At 40.0% G+C, this 25,428-nt stretch overlaps 1 protein-coding gene and 1 long non-coding RNA gene across 2 annotated transcripts in view; one reads left to right on the forward strand and one right to left on the reverse strand.

Moving 5' to 3' along the window:
- The window catches only part of MYO3B (myosin IIIB), a 241,767-nt gene that overhangs the window by 206,240 nt on the left and 10,099 nt on the right, over positions 1–25,428 (reverse strand). Inside the window, exons 3-6 of the mRNA XM_063305914.1 lie at positions 21,099–21,203; positions 20,750–20,849; positions 16,133–16,209; positions 3,923–4,068 (exon numbers count right to left, since the gene is read on the reverse strand). Of these exons, the coding sequence (XP_063161984.1) occupies positions 3,923–4,068; positions 16,133–16,209; positions 20,750–20,849; positions 21,099–21,203 (428 nt within the window). The remainder of the gene's footprint in view (positions 1–3,922; positions 4,069–16,132; positions 16,210–20,749; positions 20,850–21,098; positions 21,204–25,428) is intronic.
- LOC134489480 (uncharacterized) lies at positions 21,399–22,226 on the forward strand. Its single transcript, XR_010067126.1, has 2 exons — positions 21,399–21,560; positions 22,180–22,226. It is a non-coding gene; the product is annotated as an uncharacterized LOC134489480 (long non-coding RNA).

The following is a 25,428-nucleotide window of genomic DNA, read 5'->3' on the forward strand; positions in this document are numbered from 1 at the left end:
TGGAGGGCAAAAGGAAGAGGGGCCGACCAAGGGCAAAGTGGATGGATGATATTCTAGAGGTGACGGACTCGTCCCTGGGGGAGCTGGTGTCCACCCAGTACATTCCATCAGAGTGGGTGCACTACAAGTTCTCTCTATTAAACATTGTCCTCTTGCAGGACCGAGGAAGCATGCCTTCTCTATCATAGCCCCCACCCTCTAGAACAGCATCCCCCCCAAGACAGGAAAAGTACCTTCTCTCCTGGGGTTCCAGAAAGCTCTTAAAACCCTGCATTAACCCATTTTTGGAGTCTCCGTTGTGGCTTCTTGTTGCTCTTATGATTTTTTTTAGTATGGACTGTCCGTGTTATGTTTTTAATTGGTTTTACTGTTTTTTGGTTTTGTGCACCACCCAGAGTCTGTTGGAGTTGGACAGCTATAACAAATTTAAATAAATAATAGTAACACACCCTTTTCAGTCTGGTTTCAGACCAGGGCATACTGCTGAGAGCACTGATTGTGCTTGATGAGCTCTTGTAAGGCTGAGACAGGGGTGTAGCAACCATCCTGGCTCTTCTTGATCCATTAGCAGCTTTCAGTACCATCATTCATGGTATCCTTCTGGACTGCCTACAGGAATTAAGAGGGGGAGGGCATGGTGTTGTGGTGATTCTCCTTCTTTCTCTGTGGTCAGTTCAAGTCAGTCTTGGTGGGTGGGAGAAATGGAGTCCAAAGCTTCTGGCTTATGGAGTACCATGGAGCTCAATGCTCTGGCATATTCTGTTTAACATGTATAGTACATGAGGCTGCTGATGCTGGGCAAGGTCATAATTGGTTTGTGGTCATGTATCATCAGGATGCTGATTATACCCAGATGTATATCTTGAGCCTTAGTTGACCAAGTAAATTGTCAAGGTCTTGTCCCAGAGCCTGGAGGCTATAAGGGTCTGAATGGTGAGGAAAGACTCAGCCTCAGCCTCAGCCTCAGCAAGACTAAGTAGCTGTGGGTATTTGGACCACTCAGTCCAAGAAGTTTATCTTTAAGGATTTTAATCTTTAAGATCTTTAATCCTGAATGGGGTTGCACTTCCCTATTTAGGATTGGTATCCAATTTGCAGCTTGCTGCTCCTGCTCAAGGAGCAGATGGCAGCTGTGGTCAGGAAAACCTTTGCAGAGATTTATCATATGCCACTTGTACCCATTCCTGGACTGAGAGGCCCTTTGGACAGTCACTTACACCTTAGTAGCCTTGTGTGTAGAGTATTGCAATGTGTTCTATATTGGACTGACTTTAAAGATCATTCAGAAGGTGCAACTCTCCGCAGTGTGGCAGCATGGGCAGTCACAGTATGTTCATACAACACCTCTGCTTCATGAGCTGCACCAGTTGCTGCGCCCCTACAATTTCTGGCTACAATTCAAGGTGCCAGTAAACACCAATATAAAGCCCTTCTTGGCATAGAGTCTGGCTATCTGAGGAACCTTTTCTGCTCATCCTGTAAGGTTGGGCAGAGTTGGCATGCTTTGGATCCCACTGATTAAACAATATCATCTGAAAAGAACCAAGAAGCAGATTTTTTTCTGACACAGTGCCTGCCCTCTGGAACAGCATCCCCCCAGAGATCTGTCTGGGCCTCTCCTTAACCTCATCAAAATGAAGTTTAAAACCTGGCTCTTACCCCAGGCCTTGGACTGGGAATGTTTCGTATTCAGGTTCTGTTTGTACTGTTTTCCCTGGATGCTTACTGATTTTGTTTTCTAGATGCTATATTATCTTGAACTGTTTTTAATACTGAAATCCTCCAGAACTGTTATGGAATTGGGCAGCTTTAGAAATCTGATAAATAAATAATCTACCTTATATTAGCCACCTGATCTCATGTCCCCCTGACTTTTCTGAAAAATTTCACATTCTTCTCTAAGTGTATGGCTCTATACTTCTTTGTAAGCTCTTAAGGAAAACTTTTGTGAGGAATTAGCACAATAGTTTGATAATTTGCACATAATTTTACATCTCCCTTCTTTAGGCTGACCACATGTCCCATTTTGAACGGGACAGTCCCATTTTTTTAACATTTCCAGACTGTCCCGTCGTTTTAATATAAACGTCCATTTCGTCCCATTTTCTTAAAAACCTCACTTAAAAATGTGAAAGTTCCCGCAAACCTGTCAGAATGCAGTCTGACTTTGAGCGGAAGGAGGGGGAGCTCAGCAGAAACGGTGGGAAAAAGCCGCAGAGCTCAACCCGGCAGGAAACCTAAAAAGAAAAAACAGGATCAGCTGATAGGCGGTGATCAAAGGGTGAGCCGATTGGCTCCTGCCTTGAAACAGTGGGAAGAAAAGAACATAAAAGCACAGCCAGAGGAGGAACGGCTTGTCGGGGACAACCGCTCACTAGTCTCTCCAGCCCAGCCTTGCCTCTCGCAGATGACAGAATCCGAAGATTCCCAGCCTGACAAAACCAGAGAAGTTCCTGCCTGTCGATCCAGCCCATCACCCAGCCCTGCCCCGTTTTGCCATCCCAATGTCCCATTTTTGTCTCAAGGAAGTATGGTCAGCCTACCCTTCTTTGGTACAGTCATATATAAGGAACTTTTCCAGTTCCTTTGGTGACTTCTCTGGAATATTCCTGTCTGAGCTATACATTTTTCTGTGATTTTTCTCATCTCTTACCAAAAAAAACCTTTAATTTTAAAAAAATACATCCATTTAAGGAGTTTGCTTCCTAAATGCACTATTTCGTCTCATGTAAATAGTGTAGAAAGTATTATTTTGGCATGCTAACTAAAATCACTCATGGAAAGAAAGAGATACATCATGGCCCGAAAGGCACATATCCACATGCTCTTTCCGTATATCTTCCTTTCACCTGCTGATATTTTGCCATACTCCATCATGACTGTTTTTCTTTAAAGCCATTTACAGCCTCTATCTGATAAAAATTGATGGGCATTAGTTTACATATTTGAACCCTCCCTCACTTTAATTGCTAGTGTGTGTTCTACACATGTGCAAAGGGCAAAAATAAAGATGAATTGCTGCTTAAGTTTGAATAATCTCTGAAAGAGGATAGCAGCTCTCCAACGGGTTGTGGGAAAGAGATAATACTGTGCTGAATGTTGGAAAGCTTCATCTACATATAAATAGACTTAATCAGAAATGCAAATAGCAATTGGGAGAAATGGTAAAAAGCCCCATGATAATTGTGTGATTGTACAGATAAGAAAAGGTCAAATATTTCCATTGTCTAAGCTTTTAATTTGCTAATTGCCGGTGGGTATCTTTTCTTCTGAAAGCAGGATACAGATGTGGCAGGCTATACCAACTGACAATCAATTTAAAGCTATTTTTTTAGAAAGGCTATTCGCCTTTTGTTATAACTGCCCAGCTATTAATTCATACTTCACAGTGGTAATACCCTGTCTCCTGCTTCCTGCCAGGAGAAACAGACTAAACAAATCTTGTGGATGAAAGTGCAGGTTCCTTGTACTTTCAAGTATGGTTAGAAAGAATATCTTATTTTCTGTATGAAAATAATAGAAACAAGATAGAAACAATAGATGCTGCTGATCTGGTACACTTAACAGCTTCTGTTTGAGCCATTCAAATATTCTCCTCTCAGAAATAACCCATTAAAATATTGTATTTTAGAGAATAATCTGTCCTTATTGAGAAACAAATAATTTTTCTGAAATGGGAAGTGCCAGTGTGATTTATAAAACCTAAATAAGCAAATCATCTTTAAAAAAAAGTTAATAGCAAAAATCTGAATATTCTTATTCTAAAAAATCTCACTATTTATATGCAGACCCCCTCAACAGTAGCATTCATTTCCACATATCTTCCAATTAAAATAATGTAAGATGTAATGATGCACTGCTGAATTGCTGTTGTCAGCATAAGCAAGATCCAGTAAGCCAAGAGAGCCACCTAGTGTCCTACCTTGGAATCTTAAAAAGGGTCTTCACAGGATGCATGTCAAACAAAGGTGGATCTCCATCCCCAAGTTCAATAGCTGTGATCCCAAGAGACCACACATCACAACGGGCATCATAAGAATAGTCATATTGTTGTTCACAAGCAATAACCTGTTAGATAAAAGACAATGAACACGCCACATTAACCTTTGAGACAGTAATGTCTCCATTAACTAAGAAGTATACACATGCCCACTGCCTTATTACCAGCACCCATTCATATTTTTCTTATTATAGTTGCAACTTAAATGCTCAACTAGCAGCCCTACTATTTAATGTCACCCACAGAATATGGCTCAAGGAATCAAATTCACGATGCTGAACATCACAAGAGATTAGAGCAACTGAAATATGTTCCATAGTTATTCATTACATTTCCATTTAAAATGTCATTGTCTTCTATCCCTATTACTGCATGTATGCAAAGGATAAGAAAGATGTGGCTCTTCTATAAGTATTCATTATTATTATTATTATTATTATTTTGAATTTATTAGCATCCCAGCTCCAGTGTGCTCTTATAGTAATTGGTTACACAAAAAGAACAAAAAGGCTTGTTGCATTTTGAAGAACACATTTATTATGATGTCAGCTTTTGTGAACGATGCTTCATTTCAGCAGAGGTATGGAAAATTACCCTGAGAAAGGTATATCCATGCCCATAGCTGGGAAGGCAGAATAGGGTATAGCCCTTATTTTTATATTTTGGCTCTTCTTTCTCTCATTGTGTAGTTGGGGTTATTTCAAGAAGTCACAATACAGATGGAGCTTCTGTACTGTTTAGAGACTATCCTGGAAGAAACTGCCTTTGTAACTGGATGTAGATAGGCAATAAAGTTTTGGTTTTCTCACATGATGTTCTCCGTCGAAAAGAAACAGAAAAGGGCACATGGTACAGCATGCAGTTATAGTTTCCAATCCAACATTAGCAAATGGGATTTGCAACAAACACCAAGATGCTCCTGCTCCACACACTGAGACCTCTCTTCTTCAGCCTATGCCACTCTAGATCCTCTCCTGTGGTTTTCCACATTTTCCCCCAACAGTCACACCTCATTCTCTGCCTATTGAGAATGCCATATCAGGGATTTCCCCATCCATAAAATACTTCATTTTGTTAAATGTACTTTTACAAATTTCAGGATTTCCTTAAGCCTACTGATGTCTCTTTCTTATGAGTTGGGGAAACATTTTCCCTTACCTAAACATAATTTATAGACAGAGACTCGAATTCACTAGTAGCATGTATGACAGATAAGCATAATTAGAACTATCTATAAGAAACCAAAAGAGGACAGCAAATCTAATTAATTAATAAGCCATAAACAAATTAATATAACTACAGCTTAAAAGACTTCCAGTTTGGGAAGGAAAAAGGAGAAAATAGTTAAGTCAGCACTTCGCACCAAAAAGCTGTCACAACAGGCACTCCACAACTCTAGAAAAGGCAATTGTTAATGTAGCAGTTATCACCTTGGACTCTTCTCAGAAGGAGATGCTTTGAAAGAAATGGGAAGCACATAGGGAGAAAATGCTTCCCAAGTCTCAGGACTGGTTGAGATAGGTCTGCTAGGTTGAAAAGTGGGGCTATTTAAGTCTCAGAGAGATTGTAAAGGTTTTTTGTTAAAGAAATTACACAAAATCACAAGCCAACATTTAGACCAGCCTTGCCCAACCTTGTGTCCTCAATAAATATCAGGATTCTAACTCTTAGGGCCTTTCTCCACTGTTAACTTGAAAGACTCTCCACCCAACCTTGACCTGACAGAAATCTACATCAGCATGAAATTTGCTGTCCCCATAGCCAATCCCTATCTTACCTCTACTGCTTGTGATTCAAGTCCCTACAGCCACCCATCTTCCATACAAGGTAATAGGTGATGAAGCCTGACTGATTTTACACTCCTTGAAGCTGCCCTTGGATGGTTTTTGAATAAGGGGGAAAATACTAATTTTAACACTGATACATCCTAGGACATCCTAAACCTGTCTCACTCCGATCTGGGGATGAGATAAAGGCAGTGTTGGGGACTCAGCAGTAAAAAGATGTTCTCAGGGTCATGGTTGTGCCATGGTTAGATGTAAGTGGGGAAAAGCCCTCAGAATTCTCAGGCAGGATGGTCAACACATCTGGGGGGGCACCTGTTTAGGAAAAGCTGATTTATCCTTACAATAAATTTAATATCCCAGATCTATGGAAAATCTACCAGTTTGAATATAGGAATCAACATTTTACTTTTAGACACCACTTTCTGTGATTTAATGTAAGATCAAAAAGTCATCATATAATTTCTATGTGTATATATACACATGTCTTACTGTACTGCCATGGCAATAAAAATAAGGCTTACATGGACTGATGGTTAATGATGAGGGAAAATTGGAAATTAGCATATAGATTAATACGAAAACAAAAAGAGACTGGTGCCAGATGGCCCATAGTATGGAGCACATAGGTACTTTGCATGGTCCAAATTTCAAGGAGAATAGTTCCTAAGTGCAGAGAGCACACAGCGGCACAAATGTTCCTTCAAATCTTTTGCAGTATACTGAATCATAAAGATCTGGATTGGTCTCTAGAATGTAAAGAATATGCATTCCACATACTCTAGGCCTACAGTATAGAAGATGGAATGCTATGACAGGGGAACAGATTTGTTCTGTATGTGAGCCAATCAAACTGGAAGGAAGCTGGGTGTAAAGAGCTAAGTTTTCTGAAGGAAAGCTCATGATGTTAATAGCCAAGTAGCTGATGAGATATGGCAGCTTTAAGGAAAAAATGAATCGACATACATCATAATGTACAATGTACATTATGCTAAAAATCAATCAACTCTGACAACACTAAACTCATACCCTCGCACTAGGGAAAAACAGCACAGCTAGCCAAAGTAACCAGATAAAATGCTTTGTCAAAAAGTCTTGGCTTTCATCAATTTAATTTAATTCACTCATAGCACCAAGGGAACATTGTATATATTCTCTCAACTGCAGTGGGCAAAAAATGGCATGTATTAATAAAAGTTCTAGAAAGACCATTTACATACTAATAAAACTATTTTCATATTTCTAGTTTGTATGAATTTCTGGGTACTGTAGAACTGACTGAGTGACTGAAGAGATGCTATCTTTTGCTTTTCCATAAAAATTTCCAGGATGCTCTTAATATTAAGAGTTGGAGAGAAACTACAGTGTGCTTTCTGCTTTTAAACTCTAACTAGACATGAATGGTGTTTAATGTAGGAAGTGAACAGGGGTGGGGAGAATCAACAAAAGCCCTCTTTATTTGCTCAGAGCCACAGCACCTAGCCACCCTGGGCTGATCTGAAAATGATATATAGGATCAATTCTATTTAGCACTTGAATTAGAGATCACCAGGAAACCACAGGACTGTAGGCTAGACTGAGAAGTTGAAAAAGCATCCACAAGAAGGCAATAGCAAACAAGGTACATACTGTTGCTAAAGAAAACAACCCTGACAGGTCAGTGTAGTGACTCGGGATTAAGCTCAGTTCGAGGATGTCTTAATTCCTACCTTTGCCCAACATCGAATCACCATCTTATATAGGTTTATTATGTGTGACTGTTTTCATATACTTAAAGTATTATAACACCACTCCAGGCCTAACAGAAAAATATAAGAATTATAACCATAGACCAAATACAGGAGTTCTCCTTAAATTTGTCCCTCATTGCTAAATAGAAAAGTCATTTACAGTGGACATGTACATTGCTGGCTTGTGTTTTATGTTTGAAGTTTAGAGCAGTGCTTCTCAAACTTGGCAGCTTAGGATATGGGGACTTCAAATGGAATTCCCTGGCTGGCTGGGGAATTCTGGGAGTTGAAGTGCCCACATCTTAAATTTGCCAAGTTTGAGAAACACTGGTTTAGAGCAATGTTTTCTGTGGGTAATATTTCATTATTGTGAGATGCCTAAAAGTCAGCATAAGGTAGTGGAGGATGAATATTCAAACAAAAAACAAACAAATAAATACATTTCCTGCCTAGTGTAAAAGTTGCACATATCATCCAGAGTACAAGGGAGATAATGCTGGGGTTGGCTCAGTAGAATATGGGTACATGCTGTCATGAGATCTGGGAAACCAAACAGAAGGCTGATTAGGAGATTCAGTATCAAACAATACTGATTCGGTTCAGGTTTTGGAGTGAATGGGAGAGCGAATGCATGGTTGGAAACTGTCATGGCTGCTTAATTGCAGGGAGGTGCTCTGTTCATGTGTTCCAAAACTCCACTTCCAAACTGAATCCAAAACATTGCACAGACCTCACCAGGAGCTGCAAAGCAGCTTTTTCTGAACCGCTCCTTGTTCCATAGAGAAGGCCAACTCTGGCAGGCAAAACCTCTGAAGGTTCCTCATGCAGAAATGAAAAAAAAAATCAAGTGGAAGGATTTAAATTGGTTAGGCAGTGGGGGATAAGCTGGCCCTGTACAAAAGAAAGAGCTCTACTTGAACCAAAATGGAGCTAGACTCTTAGCACTCAGCAAAAAGGGAAGAGCAGCTTTTAATTTGATTATTCGCTATTTATTAAATGAATACCTATATTCCATCAAAACACGTTAGCAGCCAAACAAGCCCATGTGTCAAAAGCTTGCCTGAATATATTGTCTGTCTGCTGGCAGAAGAATAACACAGAGTAGGCAGGAAATGCCAAATCCTTCGGGTAGCCCCTGAGGAGAGCCATTGCCACCAAACAGACCTGAGGCGGCAGTGTGATTTAGACCCTTTAAACATAAGTGAGTTAACAACAGATGCAGAGTGCTTTGTTAGTGTTGAATCTGCACAGTATACGTAGGATCTAGCTCCAAAAGCATTAAAAGCTTCTCTGTGGAATTTGTATTCAATGTCTTCATTGAATACTCTAAGCAATTTTTGCAATCAGCACAGGATAAGAAACAAGTTAAAAAGGGTCTGGTTTAAACAAGTTAATGGGAACTGGTTAAACACAGAAAGCAGGAAATAGGAACAAATGGCAACTTATTATTGTGGAGAAATAGGGACACTGGGGACCTTACATAAATGTTATTAGATCTGGATTGATCAAGAGTTGAAGTGAGCAATTAGATGACAAATTCACTAATGACATCAAGAGGGACAGAAGGAGGATTGCTTTTAAATATAGAATGGGCATTAATTTCAGTTCAGCAAAGGCAAACCACGGGATTATGGTAGATAACTCCATGAAAATACTAACCCAATATGCTGCTTTCAAAGGAATCTTAATTATGGGGCAAACCAGTTTTAGATCAAGTCTGTCTATTATTCATCCATATATCACTCTGCACCACCACTCTGTGAAGTATACTAACCCCCCTGGAGGTGTTCTCCATGCTGTTTTCATAGACCTGGAAGTGGCATTTGATTTAATTCTTTGTGAGAGGATGTGGCAAAAACTGTTTCCTCCATCAACTGCCAGCTTCTGCAACCAGTTATGATGTTGCATGAAGGAACTACAATGCAGGTCCAGTGCTCAAACAGTGCAGAACTGACTGATCATATTCCATCTTCTAAGGGAATTAAACAGGGATGTATCCTGGGCTCTCTATTATTTAACATCTAATCAATGAAACTGTTCAAGCCTTTACCAAAGCCAAATTTCATCCCCTTTCTCTGGCCAGTAAACCAGTCCCCATTCTGTTATGCGCTGACAATGCTGTAATCTTCTCTGATGCCAAGTAGGGCTGCAATCCTACTGCCAACCAAAAATGCTAGAAATCAGTCACATGGAAACCAAAGTGGTTGTATCCACCAAACAGCTTGCTAAACACCCCCATATCTATAAGATCAATAACTACAAAATTGAGCAGGTCAAGGCTTTCAAATACCTTGGCATCTATTTCCAGTCATCTGGGAAGCTTCACTTTTCAAACTTTCTTTATGAGCTCAAACATCCTCTAAAGCAATCATTAGATATTCAACCCATAAGGGTAACAATTGCATGCCTGCCATAATTAATTTTTTTAAAGTCAAAGTGTTAAGTGTGAACATACAAGGACATCCATGCCTTAGAAGCTTTACAATCTAAATTTCTTACTCTGAGTTTCCCATTCAGTTGTATCTCAGTCAAGGCTTGATTACGAACCTGCCGGCTGAATTAATTGAATTTGGGAAGGCAAATTTCTAACCCAACTAGTTCTGACAGATACTACTTTTTTTGGAAGAAACAAATAATGGATGACCTGGCTCACTGTGAGCTCACTTCCAGTCTGTATCCATGCTAGGCTGGATGAAGCCTGGAAAGGACTCAGGCAGGGAATTTTAGATCTTGATTTACAAAGACATGGAACCAACACTTCTCATCTCTGCTACAATAAACTCACACACTCCCTTTTACAATTCCCCAATACCTGTATCATCTATTAGTCCCATCTCACAGGAAGGCCTTCATACTGGCACATTTGGATGTTCTCCCCTCAGTGGTACTGTTGGGTAGATACAGTGGTATTCCTTACCAAGAGTATTTGTGTATTTGCTTAGACCATGAAATTCAGACAGTAGCATACATGCTTCTGAAATATTCTGTCTACCATTTCTAGAGGGCATAGTTATTCTCCCATCTAATTGCAGTCTATACAGACTGCTCTCATGTGGCAATCATCTGCTACCAATAAATGACCAGGTTCAGGAAATCTCTAGAATTGTAGCCAAATATTGTACAGGCCAGTATGACAATTAGAAATTTTTGGACATGATTCCTTCCCCAGGTGTATCTAGTGCAGGGATGAATTGGTTTTTTATTGGATGCTGTGTAATATATTTTAAAACTTCAGTGTGATTGATCTATGACTGTATATTTTAACAAACTAAACTTTCAAAAATGCAAAACAGGACAGTTGATTGGGTTTTGCTATTCCCATGACATGGTAGACTGACTGGAGTGAGTTTAGCCCTATGCAGGATTGAATCTGTTGAGAGCTAAATGTAACCATCTGAGAGTTAGCTGTTTTAAATCTTTTTGATGGTCCTACAACACACTAACCGTGCCCTATTGGCTCAAATAAGCATGTTGTAGAAAAAGTATATATGGTAGACAGAGAGTGAAAAAGGATAATTTTCTCTCTATTTCACAATATTAGGCTCTGGAGTCATCTGCTGACCCTGAATGCTACTATATCCTTGCCCTGCTGTAAAATTATTCATCATTACGGTGGGGTAGGATTGCTGCAGATATTAGCATATTTTTTCATATTTAATTTCTATAACCACTTCCTCAAAACATCTGCTCCCAATAAAGTCACCTCCCTGAAGTCATGTAAATAAACTCCTTTAAGGCAGTGACTCAGAAGTCTCAATTAATTTTACTAGGCACTGCAAAATCAATTGCTTTTCATTTTCCCTTCTTTTGAAATATCAGACATCAAGCAACATAATATGTACAGTATATGTTCAATCATATTCAGTCAACCACATCATTAAAAAAAAGTCAGGCAACATTATTAATTGGTGGACTCCTAACATTCTAATGACATGACATGATTCATGCAATGCGCACCAAACCATGAGCAATATAGGTCAGGATTAGAAAAGAGCTACCGAAGTTTGAATTGTGCTGGATGAGGCCATTGCCTCTACTATCCCACCACAATGTGTTATGTATGACTGGCCCCAAATTTTGTCATTACAGTACTGTTATGTGCATTCAGGGCAGCCTCTGCCGAATGGAGCTGCGTCCTACCTAGGCACTTCTTGCAGGCATAGCCATGAAATTTGCAAGTGTAGGTCAATGGTATGGGGAATGCTGGACTTAAGTGCAACAAAGATAGGCTATAACAGGGCTACAGCGGGGATGACTGGCAACTTTTCAGTGGACAGAGGTGACATTTAAAAAAAAACTTATGTCGAGGCTGCCAGTGAAGATCCAGAAACAATGAGTCTGACCCAGTTGATACTAGAGGGGTATGTGCATGCAGTGGTCATGATCTAGGCGAGTTAAGAGCTTTCCATACTTCTGTTGTCATGAATAATGCCCTAGCTGGTCAGGTTTAAGCTACTAGGAGTCTGAGGAGGGAAGGGAGGATCAATTGGAATGGTTATTCAGGGGGGCTAAGGAACCTGTTCCTGGATGCTGTGTGTTAGTTCTGCCACTGTATATCCTGCTTAATTACATCCTGTTTGGACTGCTGTGATGTGATCTCCATGAGTCTGCCTTTGGAAAGGACTGGAGTCTTCAGCCAGCTCAGAATGTTGCAGCTGGACTAGGCTGTTAAGGAGCACATGTTAACTCCTTTACTGCACAAGTTTCCATCGTTTCTGGTGTGTTTCCAGACACAATTCCAAATACTGGTTGTGATCTATAAAGCCCAATATGAGTTGGGACCAGTAAGGCAGAGAGTCCGAGTAGTACAGTGGTTAAGATGTTGAACAGGCCTGTGGAGAACCAGGATCAAGTCCACACTCAGTCATGGAAAATTTGGGCCAGTCATTCTCTCTCAGCACTATAAGGTATAAGATTGAGCCTGTGAGGAAGAGTTGGAGGAAGGAGGGAGTGCTAGGTATGCAACCCTCCGTAACTAGAGGAAAATCATCATCATCATCATCATCATCTGTGCATTGACAAAGTTCTATGTGTCAGTTACAAAAGGCCACACTGTTTGGATCTGCACATATACTGCGCCGATACATTATGACATCCTAGGTTCTTGGGGAGAACTCAATGCAAATGAAAGCCAACACCAGCTAAAGAACTGGCAGCTGTGATTTCACCTTGTTATGTATATAATAATAATAGTAATAATAAAATAATAATAATACATCACATGAGTCTCCAGAGATTTAAGATACTTCTTTGTAACTTATCACTGTGGGACACATACTTAATGACACTGCGAAAGATGACTTTCTCAAACATTGTTACTGATCTCATAAATTTCCTGATAAGTGAGGCCAAGCTAGCTCTATCTAAGATGCCCTTCTGAAGCTGGCATAGACAATTTTATTCAGATAGAGTTTTTTCATTTCGAGCCTACTTGTTTTAACCTGCACAAACTGTTTCTTTTTTCTTTTTAATTAAGCTGTACTTTATTTAGTTTTATATTTTAATACTGTTCTGTATTTTAACTACATCTTTTTATATTGTATGTTAATTTATTTGAATGCTATTTTTCAAGGAAAGGCAATATATAAAATTAAGAAGTAAATTAACTATATTTTTTCCCACATTTTGCATCCTTCCTAAACCTACTTAGAAACTTAAATCATTCAAATAATATGTAGCAGAATATGTAACAGAAATATTCCATGTCTTCCCTTTCTTCCTGCAAGCTCACAGTTTTATAAGGTTACAATGCTTTTTGAGAATACTTCAGCAGTGTCTCTTAACTGCTTAGGCATCACAATCCCCACTACTAGGATTTAATATATAATCGCATTTGAAGAAAAAGAGAGTTTATTAGAAAAGCAGAGAGATATCAGTAAGCATGTATATAAACACAGACACACGCATCCATCCCTTTCCTCTTTCACTGCTATACCCCCCAGTCTCTAGTTATATCCAAAGAGCTCTCAAATGCCTTTGAGACATCTGAACATTAAACCATATTCTATATCTTAATATTATTTTCCTGGAACTGAACAGACACAAACTCTTCCTCTTATTTAAATGGCACTGCCACATAGAATAAAATATCCATCCCAGTTAAGAGAACAAATGTTAGCTAAAGAGGGAGTAAAGAAACCTAAAGCTATTAGCTTAGGGCTGACCTTCAGCCCCATGTTGAGGGCCACTGAGCAGTGAATAGGAGATGCTGAGGGGGGAAAAGAGGACTGTATGGAGCAGGCCCTTTTTTTTCAGATACTGTAAGTATATATACTGTGCAATATTTATTGCCAAATCATTTAAACAGGAACACTGACCTTGCTATTTGCAAGTACATCGTTCTGTCATTTCTGCGAGGAGCCAGCTTTTCTTATTCAAATGTATTTTAAAACACTTTAATTAAAGTTGCTCAGCAGATAGAATTATGTGAAATATACATTTGATATTTGAAGGTAGCATTTAGAGAGCATGAATGGAAATCTGTTACAATTACAGTGCTTTGGCTTTTATAGCAGAACTCCTAGCTCACTAAAAATCATACTTTGTGTGAGGGGGGGAGGGCAGTTTAGTTGTTCTTCTTAGCATTTGTCCTGATTAATTGTGGGGCCTGTTTGTTCTGCACTACACTCGCCTAATTCTTACAGCAAAACTTACCAATGCATGATGCAATGGGGTGTGTGTGTGCGTGGAGGTTGTTTTTCAGCCAGCTTGTCCCAGAGGCTGATGCTGATTAGGGCTGAAAGAGAGTGACCGGCCCAAGGTCACCCAGCCGGCTCCTGTGCCTGAAGAAAGGCTAGGACCTGGGTCTCCCCACACATAATGCAGCCCATTAACCACAACACCTCTTGTACTTTTTTCCTTCAGTAAAGACACTTTGGGTTTCGATTCATACTAAAGGGACAAGGCATATCACACTCTCATCTTCTGTTAATGCAGAGAAGGACAACTTTGTGGTGGTCGGGGCCTCACTTTTTATGTATTTATTCATATTTTTATTTATTTTTCAATTGCTTTCAAAATAATACCAGAAAGAGAAAAAGAAAAGGGACAAAAGACAAAAAAATAAATAGATGCAGTGGTGGGAGCCTCACTTATCACTTCTTGGGTAGCTGGGGAGAGTAAGTGAAAGCAGGATTTTGTGGACAGTTTTTCTGGGGGCTTGTGAGAGGTATGTTCTCTTTTCCTCCAGCGTTGAGCCTATTTTAGGGACTATATGGCCACTGCATCTAAACAACATCACTGCTGTACAGCAACTGTGATCAGCAGCAGCTCTGGAGGCTGCACAAAAGCAGGGCTCAGATCATTTGCAACCCAGAGACTTAGACCAGTGTTTCTCAACCTTGGCAACTTTAAGACCTGTGGACTTCAACTCCCAGAATTCCCCAGCCAGCCATGCTGGCTGGGGAATTCAGGGAGTTGAAGTCCACAGGTCTTAAAGTTGTCAAGGTTGAGAAACACTGCTGTAGACTGATCAACCTTCCACTAAATTATTTAGTGCTTCACATGCCCACAAAATGGTTGCTTTTAAGAAGAAAAGATTATAAATCCCTGCTTAAAATATTATTTTTAATGACAGAGCAAAAGGCTTTCTGCAGTTGTTAGGGCATTCTTAACCTTCTCTTCTGTCTCTAGACAGAAAGAGGGCTCAAATAATAAAGCAGATGTTAGCAACTGAGGAGGCTTGGATGTAAATCTCCAGTCAGCCATTATTCTCCATAGGATAAAACAAGCACAAGCCCTGGGGTGGGAGAGGTACCACTTATCCTGCCAGTTTTGCCTTACAAGTTTGAGATAAAAAGTATCATAAATCAAGCATTGGGAAAAGAATTGCACAGGCTGTATCATTAACACATAAAATTAATAACACATGAGATCCACAACAAACATTGCAGGATTTCCTCAGGTTATAGCAGGACTCTGTTCATTTTCCAAGTACTTTTCAGACCTTTCCTTCACAAATCAACTGTTCTGTCCACTCCACTCCTCCAACCTCTACTTTTCTTTTTATTTTCTCTCAACTGCTGCCTAGTCTACTTCTCCTGAATACATTCGTTATGCATCTTTGAGCTTCTGTCCTCTTAGGCCTATCTATTTTTAAATGTGAAGTTCTGGCCTCACTTTTCTTTATCAGCAGCCCTGTTATGGCTATTACCACCTTTGAACGTCACATTTCATTATTAAATGAAGTGAAGAGAAAGTAGAAAAAATGGTAACATTCAACATACTCCTCAGTTTGAACAATATATATTTAAAGACTGAATTAAATTACTGTATGAGATATAAGTTCTTTAAATAAAATAAAATAAATCTTAAACTAGATTTGCTTGAAAACCAGTATTCTTCAAACAGCTGGCATATAAATCGAGGGAAGTCCTAAACTTTTATTTCTCTTGTTTATAACACTGGCTGGCCACCATCATAGTCCTCAAAGGATTTAGAGCAGAGTTTCTCAAACTTGGCAACTTTAAGATGCGTGGACGTTAAGTCCCAGAAATCCCTGGCTGTCTTAAAGTTGCCAAGTTTGAGAAACACTGATTTAGAAAATTCAGGCAGCACGTCTAGCAGGGCTGAAAAAGCCAGATATGCAACATACACAGCAAATTATAGCTATTACCTACCTCAGGAGCCATCCAAAATGGTGTCCCCACTGAAGTGTTTCTCCTCAGCCTGGTACTGGTGAGCTGTGCAGAAACACCTGTAATAAGAAAATGCATTCTGAACATTTGTGCGGTAGCTTGTTTACCTTTCCTTACAATGCCTGAGAGAAAATCAATGTCAATATATTTGCATGTTTTCCCACTAACTGGGGAAGATTTGCAAGCTAGGCAAGTTTAACTTTGTGTTTTTGGAACTGGCCTGCTGCTACATCGTTTAGAAAAAAGAATCTACCACTACATAGTTTAGGGATCACTTAAGGCAGGAGAACTTGCTGTAGTTCTGGGAGGAAACAAGGGCAAAAGAAAGAAAGAAAGAAAAAGTACCCTGGAACACAGCCAATTTTCTATTGCTGAAGCTGTGCAGGGAACTTTTGTAACAGATTCTGTGGCCTGAAAAGTTTGAAAAGGATCTCATTTAGCTTAAAAAAATCCTTTACTTAAGGAACCCTATTCCACCCCTCTCATTCTGTTCATTTCCTGTACTTTGGACATTTGGTATCAGCAGAGTATCACTGAGAGCAAAATACCAAGCATTGCAGTTGTGGAGGTCACAGTCTTTCTCAGGAAATTGGAGAACGTCTAGATTCATCCCTTAAAGAACAGTAATTGAGAGAAATGCAGGGTGATTTGGCAACCATTTATAGAATGGTTCATTGACTGCATGTTTATCTTTTTTGTACTTCTCACATCTTCCACATGAAAAGTCTGCAGCAGTTCAAAAGCATCTCCAGGCTTCTATGATCCTGTGACATTGGCTCAGTTCAGTAGCTGAGCCAAATTTATTTCTGACTCAGCTGCAGCAAAGTCAAAATTGGGGGGGGGGGAGGCATTTTCTTTTCTTTGTGAAATAAATCTCTGCAGACCTTGTGCTTGGTTAGTATCTGTACTGAAGAAAGTTCTTGCTCACTCCTTCGCCAGGCTCCTGAATTTCAGCCTTTTTAGCAGGTCTTTTCCATGGGATACTGTCTTAATATAGCCAAGAGCTGCTTCCCCCTTCTCTGAGGCAAACAGCTGCTTCAGGATGCTTGGATTTTTAAATCTCTTTTCTTTTTCTTTTTCTTTTGCATGAAGCGGGGATGAGACAACCCGGTTACTGCAGTGAATTAGGTAACAGCAGTTTTGGAGGGCTGATACAAAAAAGTCCCCTAGGAGCTGAGACTACGCCCCTGTGGACAAGGGACTGTTGAAACTACAGCTCATGTCCTGCTATACTGTACCGTCGAGGACCCACCTTGTAACTCGTCACCTGGTAAAACACCTGGGAAATTCTGATCTTTTTCATGTACAGTTGTTATCAGATCAGCATGATTCAGTCTCCTTGAACATAGCTAAATTTTGTTATACCGCCTGTAAAATTAGGCAGACTTTTATTTTCCACTGATGAATCCACCACAATTGTAATATTTTGTCTTGTTTTGCTTTTACTTTATTTTTATTTTTAATGTGTTCTTGTTACCAATTCTGGCCAGTAACAACTACTACTACTACTATTAGTGTTGTTGTTGTTGTTGTTATATAACAGCGGGATTGTAGAAATGTCCTTGCAATGTGTTCCAGTTCTTGCAACCTAAAAAGGATGCATTTTTTTAGACCTCTCTCCTCCTTTTAAGCTCCTAATGCAGGAAGAACCTAGTGCCTAGCTACTTGATGACATATCATGGCTCCTTCATAACTCTCACAAGGATGTTTATTACAGAAGGAACGATGGCTTGATACTTATAATCAGGCAACTTCATCCCAGTATATACTGAAAAGGTGACATCTTTCATTTCCTTTTTGTGGAAAGGGAGGGGATTTTTTTAAAAAATTCTCCAGCATGTATAGTTGCTTCACTAATAGATACTGTTGATTGGATACTGTTTTTGGCAGATTCCTATTGGTCAGTTGAGGAAGAGCAATGATTGGCTTGCTGGTTTGTCACCATTCCAAGGTCAGCAGGAGTGAAGATGATTGGCAGATCAATTTCAAACTCTGCTGGAGGGATTTGAAAATGAAAAGAGGAAGGCCCCAATATTCATTTTCTCTAATTTACCCTTGGTTAGTTGATTTTTTAAATGGCTATCATAATGCTTTCTGCCATTATTAATAGTGTTCAAATTACACGTCCAAATGTTACTATAAGCCTATAGGTACATGAGATTTAAACAAAGCCAGACTTAAACTAGTTTTCACCAGTTTTGAAAGAGGGCACCAGAAGCTTTCAGAATTTTCAGCTAACTACAAATCTCTGGATTCTCTGACAAAGACTGATAAGGGGAAAACAGATCATGTCAGTTTTGCTCCATCCATAATCCCCACACATACATACTGAAATCTGAAACACCACCCATTTTAGCTGTGGACTTAGCTGACAGTGTTATTGAGGTTGTGAATTGAATGTTGCATTTAACTCCAATTTAAGCATTTGTTTGCAAAGTATACACATTTAATTTTAGAAAATAAATGATCATTTGTACTGTTGAAGTGCTATAAATGTATACCATACATACACACACCATGCAGTAACTCCTTCCAACCCCATGACTCTTATTATAAACCTCCTCCCTCTAAATAAAGTACAGCTAATTTAACAAATACCTTCCCACTCTTGCTTCATTTTGCTCTTGTATTCCTCTGTGAGAAGGCAACAAGGCAATTATGTGGAAAATACTGAAAAACCTTACTCTACCAATATTATTCTCCTTCTAACCTCTTTTTTTTCAGACCAGCATTTTTTCTTTTGGCATTGATGCCTATTTCCTGCAGCTCACTCTAGCAGCTAGTGCTAATTATTACCCTAGCAAGGTGGCATTAGATGAAAAGTGATTTCTACCCTTTACTATTTGCTGTCAAGGAGGTTAGCGAAGAAGCTGTTGCTTTGGTCTAAGTGCTTGTCCAACCTCTACTTAAAATCGTCTGTTTCAAGTACCCATTGATAACGAATTTCTGGCTTCCAGGTAACAGAGTAGCAGCTGCTGTTGCATTCATTTGACAAACAATCCTTGAGCCCTCACTTCTTTTACTAAAATTCATTTTGGGGTACCAGGGAAATAGTAAGCCAGTGCTAAATTTGTTTTTTATATATATAAAGCAGTTCATTGGGAGGGATTGCTCCATTATGAGAGAATTATGCATAAACTACAGATGCCGAAAATATGGACTGCGATGACAAAATTTTATTCTGATTGCAGGTTAAGTGTTTCAACTCAGTCCTTTCCATGTGTGTTCACTAAGCTTAGTCCAGCTTCTTCCCCCAAGTAACAATGAAAGAGGATGACAGCCTTCTTTATGTTACAGTGCTATTGGCATAAACTTTAAGCTGTGATTCTTTTTTTAATTATTATTATCTGACTTCATCAAGAAATTGGCAAATTTTCTTAGAAGTAAAGCCACCAGCTTCTTTCATCTGGCTTTATAGGATGGCTTTCAATTTCAGTTACACTCCAATCTAACTGCTACAGAGGAAATGTTTGTTTTTGGGCTCAGAGTACCATTTTAACTTTCAGCTAAGAGGGAATAAATGTGATGAAGGCTAATTGAGAGGAAGGTCCATTTTCATATGCACAAAATAATGTTTGTACTCTGAACTGGAGTGACTATGTTTGTGAAAGGTGAAAGGTCCCCTGAGCAAGCACTGAGTCATGTCTGACCCTTTGGGGGGGAAGCCACTTTCGCGACGTTCCCTTGGCAGACTATAGAGCAGGGTGGTTTGCCATTGCCTTCCCCAGTCGTCTCCTTCCCCAGCAAGCTGGGCGCTCATTTTACCGACTTGGGAAGGATGGAAGGCTGAGTCGACCTGAGCCGGCTGCCCGAGAGAGAATCCAGCTCCCGCTGGGATCGAACCCGGGTCGTGGGGAGAGTTTCAGTTGCAATACTGCCGCCTACCACTCTGCACCACACGAAGCTCATGACTATGTTTACTGTAATACAAAATAGTTCCAAACTTACTTTTATGAACAAATGCACTGATCCATCACATGTGTGAGGGAGCAGAATATAAAGTTAAGATCCTGATCCACCCTCTAGAGCTGCATGTACTGTATGTAGCCCTGGTCAGTTACATAGCAAGTATCAATCAGCTGTTCAGACAGGCAAGACAGAAGTCCAAGTTATTACCATCTTCCATTTGCCAATTAATTGACCAGAGATACAGCCAATTAATATGCTTGCATTTAATTAGAAGAGGATGCTCCTTCTCTTGTCTCCATACAATTTCTACATTCTCAGTTGTATACATTGTTCCAATGATCTTTCACCTCCTATTTCAAGATTCCACCTAAATAGAAAATGGGGATGAAGAGGGTAAAATTATGTATCATGCTTATTCCATGGCCTATAGCTATAATTCTCTTTTTTTAAAAAAAACGTTAAATCTAGCCAAAGAAGGGAGATAAGGCTGGGAGATCCTTAGGCCTGCTCCTGAATTAAATGCAGTAGGCTAAATCAATCTTCTCCAACTCAATGCACCTGGGATGTTTTGGATCACAACTCAGCATAGTCATTGGTCAGGGTTGTTGGGAACTATAGCCCAAAACATCTGAAGACTGGATTTAACTAAAGGGAAGGAAGGCAGGCAGGCAGGCAGGCAGGCTGGGTTACCAAAGTCAACAAGCTTGACTCCTCCTTCCGTTGTCAGCAGAATGTTGTTCCCCTTGACATCACGATGTATAATGCGATTGTTGTGCAAATGCTGAAGACCCTAAGTGTCCATAATGAGAAAAGAGAAGAGAAAAAAATGCTTCTTACTCTTATATTTAAATGTAATTTCCCTAACTGGAAAAAAAATCTGCACCTGCACTGTAGGAACATCTGCCCACTGTATCACAGCCTCAGTACACACCCCTGCTGCAGTAAACAGATAGCAATTTTTCCCTTTGACCTGGGAAGTATATCAGAATGGCTAGATTACATCCTGTTTTGTCATTAGAAGCAAAATGGGCATCCTTACCAGAAGAGCACCTCTTAAGATGTATGAGATTATTGCTTCATCCAACTTTTGGCCACTCTTCAGTAGCCCTTTGACAAGTTCTGTGACAGAGCCTCCATTACACAGCTGTTAAGGGGACAGGAAAGGAGAAAGAGAAGTGAAACAAGGCATCTCTTACTCAACAAACATGCTTAGATGATAATCCCTAAGTTATAAATCTGCAACAATATTGCAGTTCCACTTGCATAGAAAGCACAGTAAAGGAAATCAGTCATTACTGATGTTCACAGCAGTTGCTTCCTTTTTTAAAATAAAGCTTTATTAATTTTTTCAGCATATACATAAAATACATACAAACTAAAAAGAATGAAACAAAGAATACTACAAGAAAAAAGAAAACTAAAAAAGTGCGAAAATACAGAAAAGACTATTACATGGTGGCTTCCAACTTTCTACAACAAAGTTATATATAACTCATTATCAGTCTCTTACTCTAATTTTGTTGGAAGTCCTGGCAAATCCAGCATGCCTCATTAGCATGTGAATTAGCATGTAAGTTGAGTTGTACCACAATGCAACTCTGAGGAAGCTGTTTGTTGCCACTCCCACTTCCTCTTTTTCTCTTTCCCCTTCTTCCACCCAGGGAGAAGCGAGCATGCTGCTCTGCTCTCCATTTATCAGGGCCATGTGCTCAGGCCTTGATGAAGAATTCTGCCTCTTTCTTCCACACAGCTCTTGGCAGCTATAGGGCTAAGAGTTTAGGGCAAACTAAGTATTTAGAAAGAAAAGAAGAACAAAGGAACTTCATCTTTTCCACCAAGATGGATGTAACAGAAGCAACAATAAAGTCAGTAAAACTCTTTTTTTTTACTTATCTTAACCTAATCTGTCTAAGTGTGTGGTTCTTTATGCTTGGGAGGGCTGAGTGTGTAAGATCAATAACCTGTATTTCTCTGGCATGCTTACTGAAGCGATCTAAGATAATTTTCTTTTTCTGTGCAGCTTCTCTGCTGTGTTACAAGCTCTGCTCCATTTTAGTGGTTCTAGCAGGCCACTAAATTGGCTTCAAATTTAAATGAAGATAAACATTATTTCTATAAAGCATTTCCATCTCTATATGACATTCTCCTCTAAAACAAACTATCTCTCCCTCTTAAAAAAATAAAAAACCTTTCCTAACATAATTATTCACCTAATAAGCAAATACTCAAATATTATCCTACTTCACTAAAATTTTACTCCTCTCTGCCTACTAAAATAACAAAAAGTAAATAATCTACATTTGGTTAATGTCCTTTAACCCAAAGTAAAATCATTGTTTGTTGTTTATTCGTTTAGTCACTTCCGACTCTTCGTGACTTCATGGACCAGCCCACGCCAGAGCTTCCTGTCAGTCGTCAACACCCCCAGCTCCCCCAGGGATGAGTCCGTCACCTCTAGAATATCATCCATCCATCTTGCCCTTGGTCGGCCCCTCTTCCTTTTGCCTTCCACTCTCCCTAGCATCAGCATCTTCTCCAGGGTGTCCTGTCTTCTCATTATGTGGCCAAAGTATTTCAGTTTTGCCTTTAATATCATTCCCTCAAGTGAGCAGTCTGGCTTGATTTCCTGGAGGATGGACTGGTTTGATCTTCTTGCAGTCCAAGGCACTCTCAGCATTTTCCTCCAACACCACAGTTCAAAAGCATCTATCTTCCTTCTCTCAGCCTTCCTTATGGTCCAGCTCTTGCAGCCATATGTTACTACGGGGAACACCGTTGCTTTAACTATGCGGACCTTTGTTGTCAGTGTGATGTCTCTGCTCTTAACTATTTTATTGAGATTTGTCATTGCTGTTCTCCCAAGGATTAAGCGTCTTCTGATTTCCTGACTGCAGTCAGCATCTGCAGTAATCTTCGCACCTAGAAATATGAAGTCTTTCACTGCTCCTACATTTTCTCCCTCTATTTGCCAGTTATCAATCAAGCTGGTCGCTACAATCTTGGTTTTTTTGAGGGTTAGATGTAAGCCAGCTTTTGCACTTTCTTCTTCCACCTTCATCATAAGGCTCCTCAGTTCCTCTTCACTTTCAGCCATCAAAGTGGTATCATCTGCATATCTGAGATTGTTAATGTTTCTTCCAGTGATTTTAACCCCAGTCTTGGATTCCTCAAGCCCAGCATGTCGCATGATGTGTTCTGCGTACAAGTTGAATAGGTAGGGTGAGAGTATACAGCCCTGCTGTACTCCTTTCTCAATCTTAAACCAGTCCATTGTTCCATGGTCTGTTCTTACCGTTGCTACTTGGTCGTTATACAGATTCTTCAGGAGGCAGACAAGATGACTTGGTATCCCCATACTGCTAAGAACTTGCCAGAATTTGTTATGGTCCACACAGTCAAAGGCTTTAGAATAGTCAATAAAACAGAAATAGATGTTTTTCTGAAACTCCCTGGCTTTTTCCATTATCCAGCGGATATTGGCAATTTGGTCCCGAGTTCCTCTGCCTTTTCTAAACCCAGCTTGTACATCTGGCAATTATCGCTCCATGAATTGCTGAAGTCTACCTTGCAGGATCTTGAGCATTACCTTACTGGCATGTGAAATGAGTGCCACTGTTCGATAGTTTGAACATTCTTTAGTGTTCCCCTTTTTTGGTATGGGGATATAAGTTGATTTTTTCCAATCTGATGGCCATTCTTGTGTTTTCCAAATTTGCTGGCATATAGCATGCAGTGTTTGTTATGCAGAGTGAGTTTTCTTGGCAAAATTCTATCAGCCTATGTCCTGCTTCATTTTGTTCTCCCAGGCCATACTTACCTGTAATTCCAGGTGTCATTTGACTGCCCACCTTAGCATTCCAGTCTCCTGTGATGAAAATAACATCTCTTTTAGGCGTGTTGTCCAGTAGGTGCTGCAGATCCTCATAGAACTGCTCTACTTCAGCTTCTTCAGCATTTGTGGTTGGGGCGTATATTTGGATCACTGTGCTGTTAGATGGCTTGCCCTGAATTCGAATTGAGATCATTCTATCGTTTTTTGGATTGTATCCAAGCACTGCTTTAGCCACTTTACTATTAATTATGAAGGCTACTCCATTTCTTCTGTGGTCCTCTTGTCCACAGTAGTAGATCTGGTGGTCATTTGATGTAAAGTGGCCCATTCCAGTCCATTTCAGTTCGCTGATGCCCAAAATGTCTATCTTTAATCTTGACATCTCACCAATAACCACATCCAATTTGCCCTGGCTCATAGATCTTACATTCCAGGTTCCAATGGTGTGTTGATCCTTAGAACATCGGATTTGCCGTTCACCACCAGCACTGTCGGCCGCTAGCCGTCCTTTCGGCTTTGAGCTAGCTGCGTCATCATGTCTGGGGCTAGTTGAACTCATCCTCTGTTCCTCCCCAGTAGCATTTTGACCATCTTCCGACCTGGGGGTCTCATCTTCCGATGGTATACCGACACATCTCTGGTCGTACTGATCCATTTAGTTTTCACGGCAAGAATACTGGGGTGGGTTGCCATTACCTTCCCCAGGGATCGCATTTAGTCTGACCTCTCTGTCATGACCTTCCCGTCTTGGGTGGCCCTTCACAGTTTAGCTCATGGCATCATTGAGGTGCTCAAGCTCCAGCACCACGGCAAGGTAACGATCCTTTGCTGAAGAGTAAAATCATTATCCCCAAACAAAAACATCAGTCTAAACCTTTAAGAGACCATCCTGATAAACACATTTAAACAATTATCCGACTTCAAAATAGACAAAGGCATTTACGTATCTCAGTATTAGACCCAAAGCTTTCCCCTTACTAGTCTCAGATTCAGCAACCAGCCGTGATTCTTGGTCTCGAGGAACTCAGCCAGTCGTATCGCTCCCTTTGCACCCAAAACTCTTCTTCCTTCAGAATCAAAGCTAACTCTCCACAGTCCAATTTTCCTCCCTTCACTTTTTGACTTGGAAGCGTTAATCCTCATTTCCTTCTTTCAAGAAGGAGCACTGGTCTCAAAGTAGTTTTCACTCTTGCCTTCTTTTCCAAGCTGTTGGTAGGCTTTAGACTCCACGAGTTCTAGGAACGATCCAGGGCTCGGGTGACGTCAAGGTAAGAGTCCTTTAAAGACCGCTTTCATTTCCTCCACGTCCCTCCACAGCATGTTATCAGGAGAAAAAAGATGCAAACAAGAGCCGTTCTCACAGGAAAGCAGAGGCAGGTAGCTCAAAATCCAACTCCACAGATTCAGCAAAATAGATAAATCTTTTATAATCCTCAAAACATTAACAAAATGGCAACAAAACAGTAAGAAAATATTTAAATCCCAATATTAGAATTTAAATATTTAAAAAGCCAACTTTCCAAATTAATAAATTCCA

Source organism: Candoia aspera, chromosome 1 (genome assembly GCF_035149785.1).
Source record: "Candoia aspera isolate rCanAsp1 chromosome 1, rCanAsp1.hap2, whole genome shotgun sequence".
In the NCBI taxonomy this organism is placed as follows: domain Eukaryota; kingdom Metazoa; phylum Chordata; class Lepidosauria; order Squamata; family Boidae; genus Candoia; species Candoia aspera.